At 42.2% G+C, this 19,895-nt stretch overlaps 1 protein-coding gene across 1 annotated transcript in view; it reads right to left on the bottom strand.

The window, feature by feature from the left end:
- The window catches only part of PKHD1 (PKHD1 ciliary IPT domain containing fibrocystin/polyductin), a 442,189-nt gene that overhangs the window by 396,249 nt on the left and 26,045 nt on the right, over positions 1-19,895 (bottom strand). Inside the window, exons 15-24 of the mRNA XM_081044785.1 lie at positions 16,917-17,031; positions 15,639-15,917; positions 14,475-14,564; positions 14,291-14,381; positions 12,615-12,757; positions 11,144-11,274; positions 10,205-10,380; positions 5,040-5,178; positions 2,841-2,968; positions 150-334 (exon numbers count right to left, since the gene is read on the bottom strand). Of these exons, the coding sequence (XP_080900911.1) occupies positions 150-334; positions 2,841-2,968; positions 5,040-5,178; positions 10,205-10,380; positions 11,144-11,274; positions 12,615-12,757; positions 14,291-14,381; positions 14,475-14,564; positions 15,639-15,917; positions 16,917-17,031 (1,477 nt within the window). The remainder of the gene's footprint in view (positions 1-149; positions 335-2,840; positions 2,969-5,039; positions 5,179-10,204; positions 10,381-11,143; positions 11,275-12,614; positions 12,758-14,290; positions 14,382-14,474; positions 14,565-15,638; positions 15,918-16,916; positions 17,032-19,895) is intronic.

Here is a 19,895-nt window from a genome sequence, read left to right as displayed (position 1 = left end):
CTTCCAGAAAGGTCATTAAACCCCTTTACTTGAATATTCCAACAAAATTAATAATTCGTGACAGTTTTTGTTCATATCATTCTGATTCTTTTTAATAAAATTATTCCCAGGCAAAAAATCCATACCATCAAAAGGAATATTATACGTACCCTGATGAAATTGGGCAAATCCCCAACCTGGGTGGACCAGAAGATAGTCCATACATGTTCATAGCAAGACTTTAGATCCTCCATCACGGTGAAGTCACTGACATTGAGGTACCTGGAAGTGAAGTCGTCAGCATTGCTCTGTAAGAGTTGGCGAAGGTGACTAGCTGAAATATGCACAGGGACATCTGTGGGAGAAGGTTTTGATATAGAAAATACAAGACAAATTACCCCACCTCCCAGGGTCTTATGAAGATAATAGCGAGTAAATGTCAAGATACTTACTAAATATGCAGGAAACCCTCAAGCTCTAAATATAGCATCAAGAGAACCCCCAGCCCAGTTAAAACCATTTTTCCTAAGGCAAATACAAGTAAATGGCCACTTTTTATGTTGTGATGTCTTTTATTAGTATTACATCCCATAGCAAGCAGAGAACACAGTCATTTCGGACAAAACTGTCTCAATTGTCAACTCAAAATATAAACTCAAGACACCCTGATAAGGCCTGAAAGTCTAATTAAATGTTGGGTTTTCCCTGGAAAATTTAACTGGGTCTGTGAACAGAGAAAAGTTGGCCCCCTTTCACAGAGATTGGGGAGCCCCACAGCAGCTGACACCCATAAAAATTTAGCCTATTCAGCTGAGGAATGCTGGCATTTTGGTTTCTCTATTAGAATTTTCTTTAAGCCCAACCACCTGCTTCCCCATTCCACATTCCCATAGGGAAATAACAACACTCTACTTAAGTCCTGCTTATGTTTGAACTGTTTCATGCTTTACCAAAAGTTTCCATTTCATTAGCTATTCCCAAGAGCCCCTGTGAGGTGGGTCATGTGGGCATCCTAACACCTCCTTTAGAGATCAAGAAAATGAAACCCAATGAGACCAAGGAGCTTGCCAACCAAGGGAGACAGGTTTACATTAAGATCCAGGTTGCCTTCTACCTACTTAAGAGCCTTCTTCTTGAATCTCATACTCTCTTGCAGTGTTAACAAAATAATACTGTATTTCCAAAATGCAAACAAAATTCTCATCCTTCATCCCTTCAACAGACCTGGTTAAGGCTGGGTTCCCCCACCCTTGCCCCCCTTTATACTGCAGGTGGTGATGTGAGGAGGATCGATAATAGTAGGTCGTGCCAGGAAGTCTCTCTGTAGCCCTCTTGTCCATGCCAAGGAAAACAGCACAGTGATGGACTTGACAAAAGCAGGGCACGGTTAGCACTTACTCATCCATTTATCAGACGTGAATAGCAATAGACTCCAATAGCCCACAGACCTTCAACTTTTCCTAAATTGCCCTTTTAAGTAAAACCACCACTCTAATTCCTCCCACAAGAAGATTCTTTGCAAGCTCAGCATCTTTCTGCTTGTGAGGGCAGAACACTTTTGGACCATGCACCAATTTTTATACAGCTTGAGTTCTCCCTAGCCTCTTTTCTGATTCCCCTATGATTTTACCAACTAAATAACATATTATAATCACTTATATTCCTTGTCCTTTGTGAAATGAGTATGTTATTGAAGATTTAGAAACTATTCTACTCTCATGGTATCTGAAAGCTCTTTCTACATGTGTTATGACCACTAAAATCCTCAATAGTATAGGGTGTCACCATGGAATTTAATTCAGAAGAACCATGGCTACCATGGATCTTGGCCTCCTCTAAATAGAAGAGGACTGACCTGAGAATAAAGACCCAAGGTCATATCTGGACCTTGCCAACAACCATCTGTATGACCTTTGAGCAAATTCAGTATAGGGCTGAGAGGCGGCCCTCAAAAAGATGTCAAAGCCCGAATCCCTGGAACCAATGAATACAGAGGGTGCCAAAAAAAAAAAATGTATATACATTTTAAGAAAGGAAAAACTATTAAAATTATAATATTCAATATATACCGATAACAAAACATGAACACAAGTCATGTTTGACTTCTGCAATGACAAGAGGGGTTCAAAGTGGTTACCATCAGCCTCCAGACACTTCTGATTACGGTGAACTACTGCCTGAGCAACGCTGACCAAAGTGTCCACTTGTATACATATTTTGGCACCCCCGGTATTACCTTATAAGGCAAAAGAGTTAATGTTACCTTATATCTAGCAAAAGATGTGGTTAAGGATCTTGAGTAGTTTACCCTGGATTATCCAAGTGGGCCCTAAATGCAATCAGATGCATCCTTATGAGAGAGGCAGAAAGAGTTTGGAGACAGAAGAGGAAGAGACGATGTGACCATGAAGGCAGAGATTGAGTGATCCGGTCATAGCCAAGGGGTGCTGGCAGCCACCAGATGCCAGAAGAGGCAGGACACAGATTTTCCTCATGAGCCTTCGGAAGAAGGCTGGTACTATCGACAACTTGATTTTGGACTTGCAGCCTCTAGACTGTTCGAGAATAAATTTCTGTTGTTTTAAGCCACCAAGTTTGTGGTCATTTGTTTTGACAGCCCCAGTAAGCTAATCCACTTAGTTTCCACATCTAAAAACTTGAAGGTTGGGATCATATTAATAACGATATGTTATTGTTATTGTCCAGATCTTTAATTTTAATGAGGCCATTTTCAGACATGGAAAAATAAAAAAGCTTTAAGACAGTCACCCTGCCTGACAATCTCATAGGATGTTGCTTGCCTGGAAATGCCCCTGAAAATGATAATGAGAAATGTTGCTCCCCCTCAACTGCCCCTTTACCAGGAATCACTGTATTAGAAAGTTGGATGCAAAAGTGTCCTCCTAAAGGTGGGCTTGTTCTCTGTAGTCTCTGTGTTGTCACCTGGACCACCCCAGATCCTTCTTCTGTTCCTTCAGTGGGCACGGAACTGTGGCATATGGAAAACAAAGCATTAAGCACAGTAACTGTTCAGAATGCCTCCCCAGGCAGAATATAGCTCCATCTCAAAGACCAAGTAGTCTCCCATTTTTCCCCACCATGACCTTGAACTCCCAAATATTGGGTGCCCCTCTCCCATCACAGCAGAAAAAGTGTAGTGTAAACATCACTATTCTTTAAGAGTGTTCCATCCTTCCCCTTTACTGATCCTAGAAGCACAGGGACCCAGAGTGAAGAGTGATGACACTGGCCTCCACGGCTCCACTCCTGAAGTACAGAGTGGAAGGAGAACTTGGAATTCTCTTACCCCATTTTCATAGTCAAATGAAAAGTTGGGGCCTGTTTCACAGATACTTCCCTACTCAGTATCTCCAGCTGAAACACAGGCCATGCCATCTAGCTAAGTTCTTATCTAATACCTGTGTATAAACACACTGACTGCCAATTCTTGCTTTTAGTACAATAAATGGGTCAAATAAATTGTGACACACCTTGAGATGGAATACCACTCAGCCATTAAAAACCATTATTTTAGAGGAATGTTTAATGAAATGGGAAATATTCTATTTTTACCATGAGGTGAAAAGGGTATGTTACAAATACAGTATGTAATGTATGGTTCTAATATGAGGTTTAAAAAAAACTGCCTGGGGGGAAAAGGCAGTTAGAATATGGATCCAATATGATAATAGAAGTTATCTGACCACAGGGATTGTGAGTGATTTTTATCTTCTTCTAAGTGTTTTTTTTTTTAATTTTCTAAATTTTCATCAATGAATATATCTGCTTTCTATCAATAACATTATTTAAGTACTACATATTGATGTGCATACATACAACTATACAGAAGCAGTTAGACAGTGATACTATCTGTGTTGGGGGATGAATCTAGGACAGGCCAGTCTGAAGGTTGTCCTGTCTTGCTTAGGCTGGAGGCTTCCAGAAAGAGCTAAAGGACTTGAGGAAAACGCAGAGACGAAGGACCACTGTAAGGGTGGACCTGTTCAGAGTAACCTAAATTAGCCTCTCTCATTTCACAGTTAATAACTTTGACATTTGGAGCACAGGACTGCAGCCTGGCTACTCTGGCAGCTCCCTCTCCACCACGAAAACTATATCACTCCTACATTCTATCGATTGCTTTTTGCGTTTCCTGACCAGAGGACCATGGAACACAAGTCAAAGAAACTGGAGCACAAATTCAAGCTTTCTGAGCCTGCATTTAATATACCATCTCAAGCATGGTGTAAGTATGAGAACTAATTTGGGAACATGTTAAAGATGGGGGGAAAAAAGAAATTTTAAAAGTAGAGTATCTCAGTTCTTCCCACCCTACTGGGGTTTTAGTTGAAAATGAAAAGAACAAATTAGAGCATATTACAACTGTTTCAGGAGCTTGGAGGAGCCTGATCCTTAGTTACTGCTTTGTACACCATGGCTAGAAGGTTAGACTAAGAAGCAACATTTATGAGACTCTAGTGCCATCTGGTGGTAAGTGCTTAGAAATAGCTATTTTTGTTCCCTGGACTATTTCATTTTGCCTCAAAGAATTCCAATAAGATTAGTATATGGGGAATGGAGAGGAGTGAACAGAAAATGGTGGTAATGTGAACCTCTGAACAGCATAAAAATACAATTACTTTTAAACAAATTCACTAGGAACTGGTTCTCGAAGTGTAGCCCCCAGATAAGTAGAATCAGCACTTGGGAACTCATTAAAAATGCCAATTCTCAGGCCCTGCCCCAAACCTACTGAATTAAAGAAGGTGTGGTTAGGGCCCAGCAATTTTTGTTTTAACAAGACCCCAGGTGTCTGATACAGCATTCTTAAGATTGAGAACCATTGCTTTAAGCAATAAGACAGGTAGTTTTCCTGATAAAAGTCCCACCTCTGTGTTCTTTCAAGCCAAATCGTTCTGACTAAGGAGCTCAACTTTCCTGCTTTAAGTAGCGCTTCCTCTCTCTCTCTTTCTCTCTCTCTCTCTCTTTCTCACACACACACACACACACACACACACACAATTCTAAGGAGAGGCAGGTGAGCAATGACAGCTCCCTACCTTGCAGTGATGAGTGGGAGTTCCAGGCCACACCCTGCCAACCAGGAGGTGATATTGTATAGTGGAGGGGATCCCACCACAGAGAGCAATTCCACCAGATTCCCGCCTGGGCGAGCTGTTCCAGAATCAGCCTGAGAAACTAGAAACCAATGGTGCAATTATTATCAAGTAACTCAAGATGGAAGACCTTTTATGTGGAAATGCCCAGATGGAGATGCCGAGTTTCTTAGATCTCAGCATGTAGGGGGCGGAACCAACCGATTGCTCACATAAGGGCTTTTTCTCCTCTCATCCCAACACCCCCGTCGCTCCGGCCGGGTGAGTCCCAAAAGACATTCGTCTGCGGGTCGTTACCATCCGAGCCGTCTCGTTTGGGTCCGTGTTGGCGGATTGTACCAACCGACTGCCTACGTGAGGAGAGTCTTTATTCCTTCTCATAATGGGACAAGAGGTTAGTGTTCATGACAAGTTTATCTCAGGACTAAAAGAGTCCTCACCTAATTGTTCGGATTTTAATGTAAATTCGAGCCCACCTGAGGACGATCAGTTAAGCCTTGAGGATGAGGCTGATTTAGAGGAAGCTGCCGCTAATCCTGACTGGCAGTCTCTGGCCTCTAATCAAATGCCCCCTCCCTATAATCCCCAAAAGTTAAAAAGTGGAGAACTGTACACTATAAAAAATTCCCCAAAAAATGTTGTTGCTCATGCGCTTTTTATTCTAAACTTCCTGCAACTCGACAAAAACTCAAAAACTGCCGCTGACCACCTCTGGCATCCATCCACAGCTGATAATTTTGCCTCCGTTTTGTGGCGAGACCCCATAACAAATCTATGGTCAGGCCCAGATCCTGTCCTCATTTGGGGACGAGGATCAGTCTGCATTTTCGATAATAAAACCCAAGCTGCCCGGTGGCTTCCCGAGAGACTTATAAAACAAATAGATGTTAACCCCCATTCCAGGGATAGCCCTGCTCCCTGAGAAGCCATCTTTCACAACAGTCACAAAAATGACTGCTAATTCATGCAACATAGCTCTCCCTTTTTTTTAGTCCAACCCCTTGGCTTTAACAATATACTACAGAGGTTATTTTTAGAAGCCTCTCCTTTACAAATTGCTCCTCCTTCATTAATGTATCCTCTCCTATGTGTGCACCCAATGGATCAGTATATATTTGTGGAAATAATTATGCCTACACCTATTTACCACAAAACTGGACAGGAGTTTGTGCCCTAGGCTCCCTCCTCCCAGATGTATCCATCATTCCAGGAGATGAGCCAGTCCCTATCCTGACTTTTGAACATATTGCAGGACGCACTAAACATGCAGTCCATTTTATTCTCTTATTAGCGGATCTAGGCATCACCACCGCACTTGCCACCGGGTCCGCGGGGATAGGACATTCCCTAGTACAATACCATAAATTATCTGGGCAACTTATATCAGATGTCCAGGTACTCTCAGAAACTATCCAAGATCTTCAAGATCAGGTTGATTCCCTAGCAGAAGTTGTCCTCCAAAACAGGAGGGGATTAGATTTACTTACTGCAGAAAAAGGGGGCATCTGCCTGGCCCTTGGAAGAAAAATGTTGTTTTATGCTAACAAATCTGGAATTGTTCGTGACAGAGTCAAAAATGACAAGAAGACCTTGAAAAAAGAAGAGACCTCCTTTCCAACCCTCTCTGGATTCAATGGACTTTTTCCCTACTTACTACCCCTGCTTGGCCCCATGGGTGCTTTATCCTACTATCACTGGGACCCATCCTCCTCAATAAACTCATGCGCTTTCTCAGACAACAAATAGAGGCCTTGCAGGCCAAGCCCATACAGGTCCATTACACCCGACTGGAGATGCAAGAGCGAGGAGATCCCTATCTCCAATGACAGGAGTCATAAAACAAGACTCCTCCCCTGTGAGATGAACTGGATAGCCAATGACGGGTAAGAGGACAGCTCTCTAAGTAACATAAAAAATCAAAAACCTGTCACTGTCCCAGGTTTCACAGAGATGGACTGTCCCAACCTAAGACAGGCGCAGTTCCCTAGGGGCTTAGAGCTCTTTTTTTATAAAACAGAAAAGGGGGACCTGTAGGGGGCGGGTGCCTATAAGGCACCATCACATAACTGAGAAGCATGAGATAGAGGAAGTTACTTGGGTCTTTAGATAACACCCACGTTTCTGTAGGGGGTGTCTGGATGGCTTAAGATGCTAGCCTGCGGCAACCCTTCTTATGTTAATGCCCCTCCACCCAGCAGAAGAATGTATATAACCCCTGATTGAGCTGCAATAAAGAGAGACTTGATCAGAACTCCTGTCTTGTCTCCGGTCTTTGTGTCTCCCATTTTCCTCCCTTCTAGGTGCTTCAGGGTCCCTCGTGTAGTGTCCCGCGGGTCGGGACATCAGCACACACTTCAAGCTGAGATTCCTACCATCTGCTGCCATGAAGAGCAAAGTTAGAGGAGGCAGAAGTTTAGGACCAACAAGGAAATGCAAGGTCATGGTATAAGGAGACAAAGTCTAATTCCACAGCAAAGTTCAATAAGCCTGAAGACAGACAAATATCACTCCCTATTCCATAGGAGGACCCCTTACTCCGATAATCTGTTAGTGTGGATGGCCACCCTTTCTTCCGTTTTTCTCCCCAAGACCCCTGGCAGCTCCAGTACAGCTGATCCTCCTTAGAAACACTGATCACACGAGGCGAGGCACCGACTGGGGGTACTTACTGTTTATCCACAGCATGTAGTCAGCACATGTGCAGAAAAAGTGCAAGCTTTAAGACAGACCCCTGTTCAAATCTTGATTTTCTACTTCTATTGGACTACCATTTGGTTAATCCACATAACCTCTCTAAGACATTTTCTCAAGTGTAAAATGGAAATTATGATATATACTAATCTGCATAGCACGAAGAGTTTAGTGAGATGGCAGATTTAAATGACCAGCACGATATATATTTTAATTAGGCCCTGTGTAAAACACAGCTTCTTCCCCCAAGACTGTACAATCGAGAGTAAATAGCTTAAAGGCAGCATCTTTGCATGTCCCATGCTTACTTAGCACAGCACCAGGCACAGTGTACGTGCTCCATAAATGTTTATGCACTCATCTGAGCCTGAAGTCATTGAGGGTTTGGTATCACCCCCATGTCCCATCTGTGGGATTTGGGGCAAGATACTCAGCCCCTTTTAGCTTTGGTTTCCTCATCTATAGTGTGGGGATAACAGGACCATCTTATGGGATTCTGAGAAGTCAAAGAGAAATAAATGGTAGCTACCACTAGATAAGAACTTCCATAAAGGACGTTAGGTGGGAGAATATAATCAAGGGTTAAATTGATCAGATAAATTTCAGACAATTACCTATGAATATTGAGCCCAATTGGGTTGAGTTTATGTTGCTATTATATAATCCTCAAAACAAAATTGTTGCCAGCAGGGTAACCAGACAAAGAAGAAAACATGGTTTTCCCCAAGCCACCTTCAGTCTTCTGTCTTGTCCCTGCCCTTTCCCTCTCTGCTTCCCTCCTCATGTCAGCCCTAGATGGTTCCAAATACTGGAGCATTTGGTGGCAAAGAAGTGTGGGCAATGAGAGAGAGAGAGCTCTGGATCCTGGGCTTCGAGGGTTTGGAGGTATAAGATGGCACTGAAGGGAGAAAAGTGAGAAGGTAAAAGGCACCTATTTTCTAGTACTGAGTTTCCCAATCAGTGGGTTCAAATGTATAAAATATTGATACGCTTAGCCCTCTGGGAATCTGGGCAGCACTTGGGGTGGTCATCAAAGGGCCCAGCCTGGTATCTTAGGCACCAAGAAATTCAGGCGGTTACCTAGGATACCTTTTGAATATTATTTTCTAAATGTGCCAGAACACAAACAGGGTTTAAAACAAGCAGTGACTCGGTCTGACCCAGAGGCCCCTAAACACTTAAACCACTGAAACAGATAAGAGACAAAATTTTGATGAATTCAAATATGATGTGATTTCAGGGCTAAAAGAGAATCCTCTTGCCACCCACCTTCAAGCTCCCTCGCCCTCAGCTCTGCAATTTTACAGGCAAAAGACTGAAAAGGTGCATTTTGTAAATCAAAATGTAAATAACTGCTTCCTCCTTTCCTCCCGGGGTGGGGGCAGGGAGAGACTACTTAAAGCAGTAAAGCTGAGCCCCTAGGTCACAACAATTTGATGGCAAAGGGAAAGCGAAGAGAAGTCAGAAGCCTGGAGGCACTAGGAGCAAAGGGCGCCATCTGTCTTGGCCACGGGCTTCCCCCCCACCCACCCCACACCCCCGGGTGTGTATCATCCACAGCCAGCCTCAGAAGGACTTCTGATGAGCACTTTGTCCCTGAAACCTGTGGACAAGCAAAGCCCAGTGAGATCGCTGTGCCTAAATAAGGTCAAGGGACTTGGTAGAGAAAGGAGCCACGTCCATGAATGATGAATGGGAGGAATCCAGATGGGCAGAAAGAAGGACGAGGCTATTTTCATGAGGATGTGGTCACCCTTCAACTCTCACTGAGTCTGTCTCGTAAATCAGAGCTTTAGCCCATTTACATGGCTAGACATTGCTGAGTTCTTCCAGTATTTTGTATGACAGATATCACTGGATGGAGAAGTGGAGAAATCCTTCTGGCCAAACAGTAATAATAATGTTAATAGTAATAATAATTGTTTGTATTTATTGAGTACTTACTATGGTACTTACTGTGATGAGCACTTTACATTATATTTCAGTTAATCTTTGCAGTAATCCAATGGGGTAGAGACCTCAATATGCCCATTTTATGGATGAGGAAACCAAGGCTTCTCAGTGAGAAAGTGGTAAAATCGGGGTAAGAGCAAAGGTACCAGAAGTAAGAGCAAGCACATCAGTGAATAGGAAAAAAAAGGTGGGGGGAATAGCTAGAGAGTTATAGAGGCCAAGGGCACACAATCCTAAAGACATCTTCTTTCTATTAGGTTGGTGCAAAAGTAATTGCGATTTAAAAGGTTAAAAATAATTGCAAAAACCGTAATTACTCTTGCACCAACCTAATAGAACCAAGGCAGGCAAGATGGAGAATCACCTCTTCTCTCTCCAATTAAAACACATCAGCCCCGAGCGGAAAAGTGTAAGGTCGGCATTTGATGGACAGGTCCATCGAGGAGAGTGGATTGGCTGATCACCTGTTAGGTTTGTGTCTGCGATAATAATTTCATCTATATAGAACACGCCAGTCTCCTGAGCCAGTGGGAAGAGGTCAACCCGATGAACCAGCACTGGGGAGTTTGCCACAGGCATCTGGAGAGACGCAGAACGACGCATGCAAGTCTTCCAGAGGTCAGTGCAAGTGAAGTGCCAGCTGAAAAACAAGTGCACAGAGGAAATGGACCTGTGCCTGTGCAACTGCGCTAGAGCCCTAGTTCTCAAATCTGGGGGCCTGAGGGCTGTGTGGTCAGGACAAAGAGTCCAGGAACCCCTGCACCCAAACAGTCCTGTGTGCCATGGGGACAAACGGGCTCAGCTCAGCTTGTGATATCACAGTAGTGAATTATTCATTCTTGACACTCAATGTCAGTGGCATTTTTAAATTACAATATAATTGTGTGTCTTAAGCAGATCATACATTGGTATTTAATGACAAAGAAGATTAATACTCTTGGATATTACTGGACTCATTTAGGTTTCAAAACCATTTACAAAACCCAGAAGAGATATGTGGAAAGAGCACTGAATCAAGGAATCAAGATGTTTGAATTTTATTCCAGAGTCTTTGTTCACTCGCTGAATGAATTTTTGGTGAATCACAAATTCTCTTGGCCCTCATTTTTCTCACCTGTAATGTCAGGAATGTTCTCTCAAATCTCTTCCCAATATGAGGTTCCATGACTCTAGCCCAATGAGAAATGTCAGACTCCTTCCAGGAACTATTACATTCCTAACAACTAACTATTCTTAAATTAAACTTCTCTGGGCTCCAATTTTTCTCATCTGGGTTCAGAGCCCCAAGTTAGTATCGGAGGCCCAAATATAAGAGCTAGTACCTTAGGTGGGCCACTGTCCCCAAGAGAGCTAATCATGCCAGCTGGCAGAATTCCCACCAAACCTCCCCACAGATTAGCTACCTTTCGGGACTGGTCCCCATGAGACTCCAGTTACAGGTGATGTTCTTCTTAACGATGCTTTGAAGACCCATTGTGAAGGACACGGTCACCTTCAGGATGTTATTCATGGAGCCTTTGTATGCAGCGCACAGCTATGGACACCAAATAAGTGCTTCAGCTCTCTGAGGGCAAGAAGCAGCCATTCATCGAGCAATGCATAGTGAGGAGAGCCTACCTCCCTAGAACCCTGCTTCCTGCTGTGAGAGTCAGCCTGTTCCCGCTCTCCCAAAGCTTACCAGTCTAGCTAGAGAGACAAATCGTTTAGAGTGAATAGTTATTTGTCCAAAAGAGAGTTATGAAATGCCTAGCACTGTGCTGGCAATGACGATTTTAGAAAGCCCCTATTCTGACCCAGTTACCTGTGCAACCTTGAGCAAGCCACTCACCCTCTCTGAGACTCAGTGCCTTAACTACGTCCCCAGCATCTCTGGTTTCTAACTCTGACTTAAGTAAAATGATTTGGCTCAAGAAGGCTTTAGAGCAGGATTGTTTTGACTTCAGCACACTGACATTTTAGATTAGATAATTTTTTTTCCTGAGAGGGGCTATTCTGTGCCTTGTAGGACATTTAGCAACATCCTGGAACCTACCCAGTGGATGCCAGTAGCACTTCCCCAATTGTGACAATGAAAACTGTCTCCATAAATTGCCAACTCTCCCCTAGGAGGCAAAATCATCCCCATTGAGAGCCTCTGCTGTAGAGGAAAATCTGGGAGATAGATGGTTCCCTGATCTAAAACATTTAGTCCTGGCTCCCACTGCCATTTCACTAGGAAAGGACTTGAAAGCACTGCTATGAGCTCAGCCACCCCAGCAAGGCTCACTCTGGTGCCAGAAGAGCAAATGAGCTGCACTCTTATATGAAAGACGGCATAGCTATTGACACAAAAGATATAAGAGGGATTCAAGGAATGTGTCAGTCAATCCATCAATAATAATAATAACTATAATAAATAACAACAATTAGCCTTAACTGGGTCCTAACCACTGCACAAGCTCTTTAGTAAATTATCTCATTTAGTCTTCACCAAAATCCTGAGAGGGAGACAACATTATTACCCATTTTCAGAGGAGTAAACTAAAATAAGACACTGAGGGCACACAGGGTGTAGGATCAGAATTCAAAACCAGATAGTCTAAATGGAGTCTGTGCTCATACCTAGAAAGCAAAGAAAATACTAGAGCACGTGAAAGCTCCCATAGGTCTCACAACCAATACAAGGCATTTCCACATAACAAGTAGCTAATGGAGGACTGGAGGTATCTGTTCACACCTGAAACAGCAGTTCAGAAACCTAGAACCTCGGCCAGAAACACCTTGGACACATCACAACCATCATTCCCTTGTGCTTCTGTTTCTTTAGCCTCAACCCCGGAGTAACACTAGTCCCTCCCTACCCCCTCGCCCAGAAGCATGAGGGCTGCTACTTACGTGTGTGTACTGATCCAGCCAGTAGCCCTTCTGGGCAGCCGGGGGTGTTAGGACAAGGTGTCGAGGCCTATAGAGGCTGAACCTCCCACAAAAGGGCTCTGTCCCACTGGTGAGAGCACCATCAAAGCTGGAACCTTCTGGGCCTGGAGGCAGTTCAGATAATATAGGAAGACAGGTGTAGATGTTAAACAGACAGAGGTTCCCAAAATGTGTGAGGGGAATGGGTTATGGATTCACTGTGATATTGGCCCCCCAGCTGTTGGGTACCTGGCAGCCCCCAATTTGAAGGCTCCAGCTATGAAAAACGTATTGTGTTCACCCTAGAGCATTGAAAATATACAGTAGTCCTCCTTACCATGGTTTCACTTTCCCCAGTTTCAGTTAACAGTGGTCAACCATAGTCATAGTGGTCAACGAAAATATTAAATGGAAAATTCCAGAAATAAATAATTCACTAACTTTTAAATTGTGCACTCTTCTGAGTAGCGTGATGAAATCTCGCACTGTCCCTCGCAAGAGATGGATCATCTCTTTGTCCCCCTTCTAGACACTCCCCACCCGCTAGTCTCATGGTAGCCGTCTGGTTATCAGATTGACTGTAGCAGTACCGCACGCAGTGCTTGTGTTCAAGGAACCTTTACTTCACTTAATAATGGCCCCAAAGCACAAGAGTAGTGATAGTGGCATGTCAGGTATACCAAAGAGAAGCTGTAAAGTGTTTAAGCACCAATACAGTCAATAGCAGCCTAACATTATGTCACAAACCCATACATAATCCACCTCAATTCTATCACGTAGGCATTTTATTACCTTGCATCATCACGAAAAGATGGGTCAGTGGAGTACAATAAGATATTTTGAGAGCGAGAAAGAGAGCATAACAGACATTTTATTACAATATATTGTTATAATTGTTCTATTTTATTACTGCTGTTGTGAACCTCTTCCCGTGCTTAATTTATAAATTATATTTTATCATTGGTATGTATATGTAGGAAAAAACATGGTATGTATGGGGTTCAGTACTGTCTGAGGTTTCACGCATTCACTAGAGGTTTTGGAACCTATCCGCCTCGGATAAGAGGGAGATACTCTATCACTATTTTCTATGTGTACCATGACACAAAAAGCTGTTGAGAAGAGAAAAGACAAGGAGCATCAACTATAACTTAGCTCATCTAACTATTTTAAGAACATACCCTTACATTTTTACAATTTAAGACTACTGTTTTATGTAATAATTCCTTTATTCAAGATGCCACTTGAATTAAACAAGATTTGTACTGCTTTGCTGTCTTCCGCCTATATCTTTTGCCCTTTTCCCGTTGTGTGGCATGAGACACAGTTCCTTAACCCTAACTCTCCAGCATCCTCGGTTTCTAACTTTGCTCCACCTGAAAGCTTGGGAGGGATGCCTTTCATTTCTGTAATACCCACACCACACAGCTCCCTCCCAAGCACGTAGCTACTCCCTGGCCACTCAGTGTCCAAATCCAGTGTCCATATCTTTATTCAACTCTATCAGCACCTTGGAGAGGAAATGAAAATTGTTCCCATTTTACAGATATGAGAGAGAGAGAGAGAGAGAGAGAGAGAGAGAGAGAGAGAGAGAGAGAGAGAGAGAGAGAGACAATGATGGAGAAAAGGGCCAGAATTTGTCAAACCATGGGAAGCACCTTGTTCGAATCCAAGCCGGAGTAGGATGTTAGCTGACAGGGGTTCCAGCTGGCAGTTGACTGCAAGTAATTCCTCAATGGCTGTTTGAATCTGTTAAAAAGAAAAAATTCTAAGAGTTTGTACAGTGGGGATAAAGACTACCCCTAGTTCCCTCACCTCTCGTTATTTGAAGGAGGTTCCCACCTGATGGGCTGTGGCATTTGCAGGGATTGGCTGGCTGGAGACATTGTCCCAGGTAAGGAAGAAGTTCCCTCTTCCAGACACAATCAACATCTAAAAAGTTAAGAGGGACAGGACTAAATGATGTGTGCTAATTAGGCCAGAGAGACAGTTTAGGAACACAGGACATACTTCCTCAGCTTGCTATTTTCTTTTTATTGTAATTTCCTTTTTTTTTTTTTAACTCACTACCATCTAGAAATATCTGGAGAACACAAGTGGCATCACCTAATGAAAACTTTTCTTAGAATAATAGACATATCTGTCTTCTTGTTTATCCACGCCCCACTCCTTTTCTTTAGAGTGTGAGACTTAACTGTTGTCACTGAATGACCCACTTGGCCCTTCTCACCAAGTATTCTCACCCAAGGGTGGCCTGGTAAGCAGAAGCAGCCACATAGAGTGATGCCATACTCTCTCAGAGGCTTCTTCAATCTCTGCTTTGCTTCCAGTATATTCCCTGCTGGGCACATTATACTTTTGTTATGGAGTCAGACCTATCATCTTAAATCACTTGTTATTTTTAATCTCTTATGTCACTTGTTATTTTCTACTTTGTTCTATGGTCATTTGTGTACATGTTTTTCTGTTTGACAATAAGCTTTAAAAGGCAGTCCATAATGACTCATCCTTGTACACCAAAAAGTGAACAAAAAGCACATCAAAATTGTCCAACAAAAATATGGAGCATAACTGAGAGACCCAAAGTTCTTAACTTCTACAAAGTAGACTTAGAAAATATAGCATATGGGGAAATAGGACCTGAATTAGTCAAAAAGCTATGGAATTTAGTGTGTACATGCTCAAGCAAGCACACATGGGTATGAGTGTTTGGAAGACTTTATCTCTTCTCTGGGGAGTACGTTTCCAAAATAATATTTACCTGGAACTTAAATTCCTGAAACTAAGTACATGAGTAAGGCCATCTCAACAATACGACCTTGCATTTTTTTTTTAATGTCCTCACAACCCTATTGGATAGATAGCCTATTTCTTTGGCAGCAAAGTTATAACTACAGCTCAAATCTTCTGGCTTCCAGCCAGTGATGCTTCCACCAGGCAAGATGATATTCCTTCCAGAACTCGGCCCTTGAACCTAACCCCATGGGACTGGGAAGAGACACAGACCTGGATTTCCGGAAGTCTCTGAGCACTGATTCGGATCTGATGCTTCTCCCGGAAGTAAGTGCTGACCACACCGGGATTGAGCCAGGTGTTATGGATCTGAACACCGAGTGTCATCCCCCTGCTGGGGGCTGTCCCACGGTGCTCTGCCTCCAGGTAGTACCTGGCTCCACCAAATAGCTCCAACTTGGGGCTCTTCTGTTGCCAGGTCCCTTCATTCCCATTCTGCTCCCAGGAGTCAAACCAGTCGGCAGTGCCCACCTTGATGGAGGCCACCTTTACCTGCACTCCAAAAAATATCACGATCAACACTCTGAAGCTTCTGGGCCTCTCTTTCTCAGACAGCGAGTGTCTAGACAGCTATTAACAAAGGACTTAGGGGCTGATCTGCCTTTTCCAACAAGTTAGCCCAGTCATACTAGGGCCTATTGTTGTTTATGCCTCTCTACCCCTCATTCTCTCTCTCTTTTTCTCAATTGAATAGTATTCATGTGAGGCTGGAAGGGCCATGTTCGGAGAAGGAAGAGGCAACCTGAAACCCGAGGTTGACATGATGCTGTAGACAAAGTAATATTAAGCCCTCTGAGAAACCTAAAATGCCTTGATCACATCAAAATCTATGACGTTTCTCTAGCGAACTACTGAAAAAGTTTCATAGAAGCATATTAATAATTTGAGAAAAACTACCGTGGCTCTTTGTCAATGACACTAGTAAAATTTGTTTGTTAAAAGCACCTTTTCTTATCCTTCAAAACTGATCAGGAAATTTCTACATAAGATTGACTACATCCCGACCCAAAATTAGTGGAAAAGGCACAAGTTTTAGAGTCAGACATATCTGAGTTTGCATCCTAAATATATTTCTTATTATCCAAATGTCCCTGGATAAGCCATACAGTCCTTCTAAACCTCAATTTCCTTGTCTGGAAAATGGAGATAAACATACCTAGCTCACAGAGATGCTGTGAAGATTATAGAGACAACATATATAAAAGGTGTAGCATAATGCATGGCGTATAGTAGGCGCTCAATAAACAGTAGGTGCCAACACATTCAGCAAAATTCTTTTTCAACAATTAAAAGCATGTCAATTATATCTCAATTTAAAAATTTTTTAAATTGAAAAAAACACCCTCCCCCCACCAAAAACATATATTAAAATTCCCGTTGCCTAAGGGGGTGTCACGACTATTAGTACACATGCAAGCTTTAGTTCTGATTCTTTCCTCAGGAGTGAAGGACTGGGGACAAAGAAAAGGAAAATGAGAAGAAGGTGAATACCTTGGTCCTTGGATCTTCTGATCGACTGAAATACAGGGAAGCTTGGCTGTCTGCCTGGATCCAGAAAGTGTAATTATTGGTCTCTGGGGCCACAAAGAACCCACTGAGTCGTGCTCTGTAAAGCAGAGGAAAGTAATCAAGCAAGTGCAACCAAGGCCGGAATCACTCACCCAACGAATGGTTGCCCTTGTACTTTGTTTTTCTTTACGGTAATGAGAAAGAAACACTTTACTCTTGTGCCACGTGATTGGCCAGAGTACATACTCCGGAAACAGCTATTCCCTGCCTAGTCTTGATATCTCAACCCATCTCTTTGCATAGGCCCCCGCTCCCTTTGCAGTCATGTCACCTTCAGGAAAGTCGGAGCAGAAACATGGGGCCATCTGGAGGCTTAGCCGAGAACACCGACCGCACACAGCCAGTACAGAGCCAGCCCATGGGAGGAATTCAGTCAATAGTAAAAAATGTTTTTACTCTTAGAAATAAAGAGAGATCACCAATCACAATTTGCCCTGACTTGATCTAGAACCCTTGTGCATTGTCTCCTTTCCAACACATTGGTATATTACGAGATATATTAGATCACCCTTCTGGCTAATGTCAGACCTTAGCTACTTTACATTTAGCATGTGGGTAGCCGTAAGTGTACATGGATAAACATAAACTACCGAATGTTTCCTGCCATATAACTTTACTTGGCTTCTAGACAACATTGTGCAGTTCTTTTTGGAGGGAGTAAAGTGATAGACCTGAAATGGCCCCAAACGAAATCAAGAAAGGCATCTATTTCCTCTCCTTCATGACAGACATTAATTTCATAGAAACGGGGTTTCTTCATGTGAGGTTTCAGAATACTGGAGCGTCCTTTTAAAATACCATATGCTGTGGACAAAGAAGGATGTGTGACATAATGTGACGGGCTTAGACTTGAAATCAGAAAAATTCAGAGCTTGGTTCTTCCTCTTGATAATTGTACAATATTTAAAAAACCACTTTACCTACCGGAAACTATGGTTCCTCATTTGCAAACTAGGTCTATAACTATTTCCTCGGTTGTGGTAGCTCATGAAGAAATGTGTCTTAGAAGGCCTGGGACTTAGTCATGAGTCTATACATTTCAGTTGAACTGAATAAGATCAGGAGACACATTTGGATACACAGGAATTTCAGTGCCCACTGTCTTGCTTGCTCTTTGGATGCTCATGTGCATGACGAGGCTGGTCACTCTTCAAGGATAATTCTAGATTTCTTGTTCTAGATTTTTAACCCTCACAATACTGAATACCATGTTGTGTTTATTGGAGGTGGTCAGCAAATAGTTTTTAATTTGGGGGGGACTTACTAATTAAATTATATTACACACAAACACACACACACACACACACACACACACACAAAGAATGTGTTCCGAGCTTACCAGATACCTCAACACCTGCAGAGAGTATTTTTTCCAATTAAAAATGTGATGGTCCATAGAGAAAAATCAATTGAATGTATCAACAATTTCAAATTAAAATACGTAACTGGTAACGTTGAAGAAAATGGCAGGCAACTTTTTGAATCATTTTAAAAGTAAGATCATATTTTTTAAATGTTTAATATAAATTCTAGTGACCTAGTATTGGAGACAGGTATGACTAACAAAATGATTAAACTATGGCAATATACCAGGAACACTTTCTGAAATATTTTTGAAAATAACTATCTTAAAGGTCCATCAGTGTAATAATCATATCATCACTAAATATTCCATTTTTTTAATTTATAAATTTTGAATTTTAAAGAAATGAATGAGAGAGAATGGAAAGAGATGCTATCTGGTTTATGGTTTCTCAAAATGGCAGTTAAAGAGATATACCCTACAGGCTGTACGATACAGTCAAAATATTTGAGATGGTCTGACACTCTCCTTAACACCCCTCACACACTGAATATAGTGAAAAGGTTTTCCTTTGAGAATTATTGATGGTCCTCAAAAAATATGATAAAGATGCATTCCTGGGTGCCGCAAAGGACCACAAATTATTACCACTTTTAAACACTGTATTGGTGGTTAAATACCTAGTTAGTAAGGTTTCCAGGACAATAGAGACTATTCTGTTCAAAGATTTCCTTCCCTACTTAACTTCTTCAATTTTAAAAATAAGACCATATTTGTTAAAGTTTGTTATAAATTCTAGTGACCTAGTATTGGAGACAGATATGGCTAAGAAAATGATTCAACTACCTCAATAAATACCAAGAATATTTTCTGAAATTCCCTGAACAGGCAACAAAGCCTCTTATTCCACAATTGAATTGACATTTAAAATGGCCACATCCTTGGAGGTCACAAGATGGCTGGAATTCACACTCAGGGGTCATGGCCAACTTCTCTGAGAAGAGTAACGGATCACACAGTAAAGGATCTATCCCTCTATATCTACACTGAGAGTACACTAAAGTAACAGTGCATCTAAGCAATTCTAATTTTTAAATACTTTTCAAGCCCACTTTAAAGAACTAGAAATGTTGGCAATGTCCTTGATTAAGGGATTAAAAATACCCAAAACAATATAATTGCATTGCAGTCACTTCTACAAAAAACAATGTCTCACAGAGCCCATATCTTCCCCTGCTACACACCAGCCACTGAGTTCACCTTCGGCAGTGGGTGGTTATTGGTGGTTATTCTAACAGAACTGTTTGTTACCCAGCCTTTGCTCCTTCATATGACCAATGGACAAATGCTTGCATCTGGCAGGGGCCAGATGTTAGTTTCACCTCTTAACCATGTACTTGCAGGAAGTTTTACCCTGCTCTCTTTTAAGTCTCCTGGCCTACTCGACTGTGTCCCAAATAATAGTCATCTCCAAAACAGATTGTAAACTAAGTTGTAGAAAATATAAATTTACCTATGATCAAAATTTATGTCCATCTATAAAGGGCCTGTGGTACACTAGCATGACCAACACCAGTAGAGAACAGTGGTCAGACTCC

The sequence above is a fragment of the Rhinolophus hipposideros genome (genome assembly GCF_964194185.1).
Source record: "Rhinolophus hipposideros genome assembly, chromosome: 3".
NCBI lineage: Eukaryota > Metazoa > Chordata > Mammalia > Chiroptera > Rhinolophidae > Rhinolophus > Rhinolophus hipposideros.
Note: the sequence above shows the minus strand (reverse complement) of the source record. Positions and strands in the feature narration are given on the sequence as shown.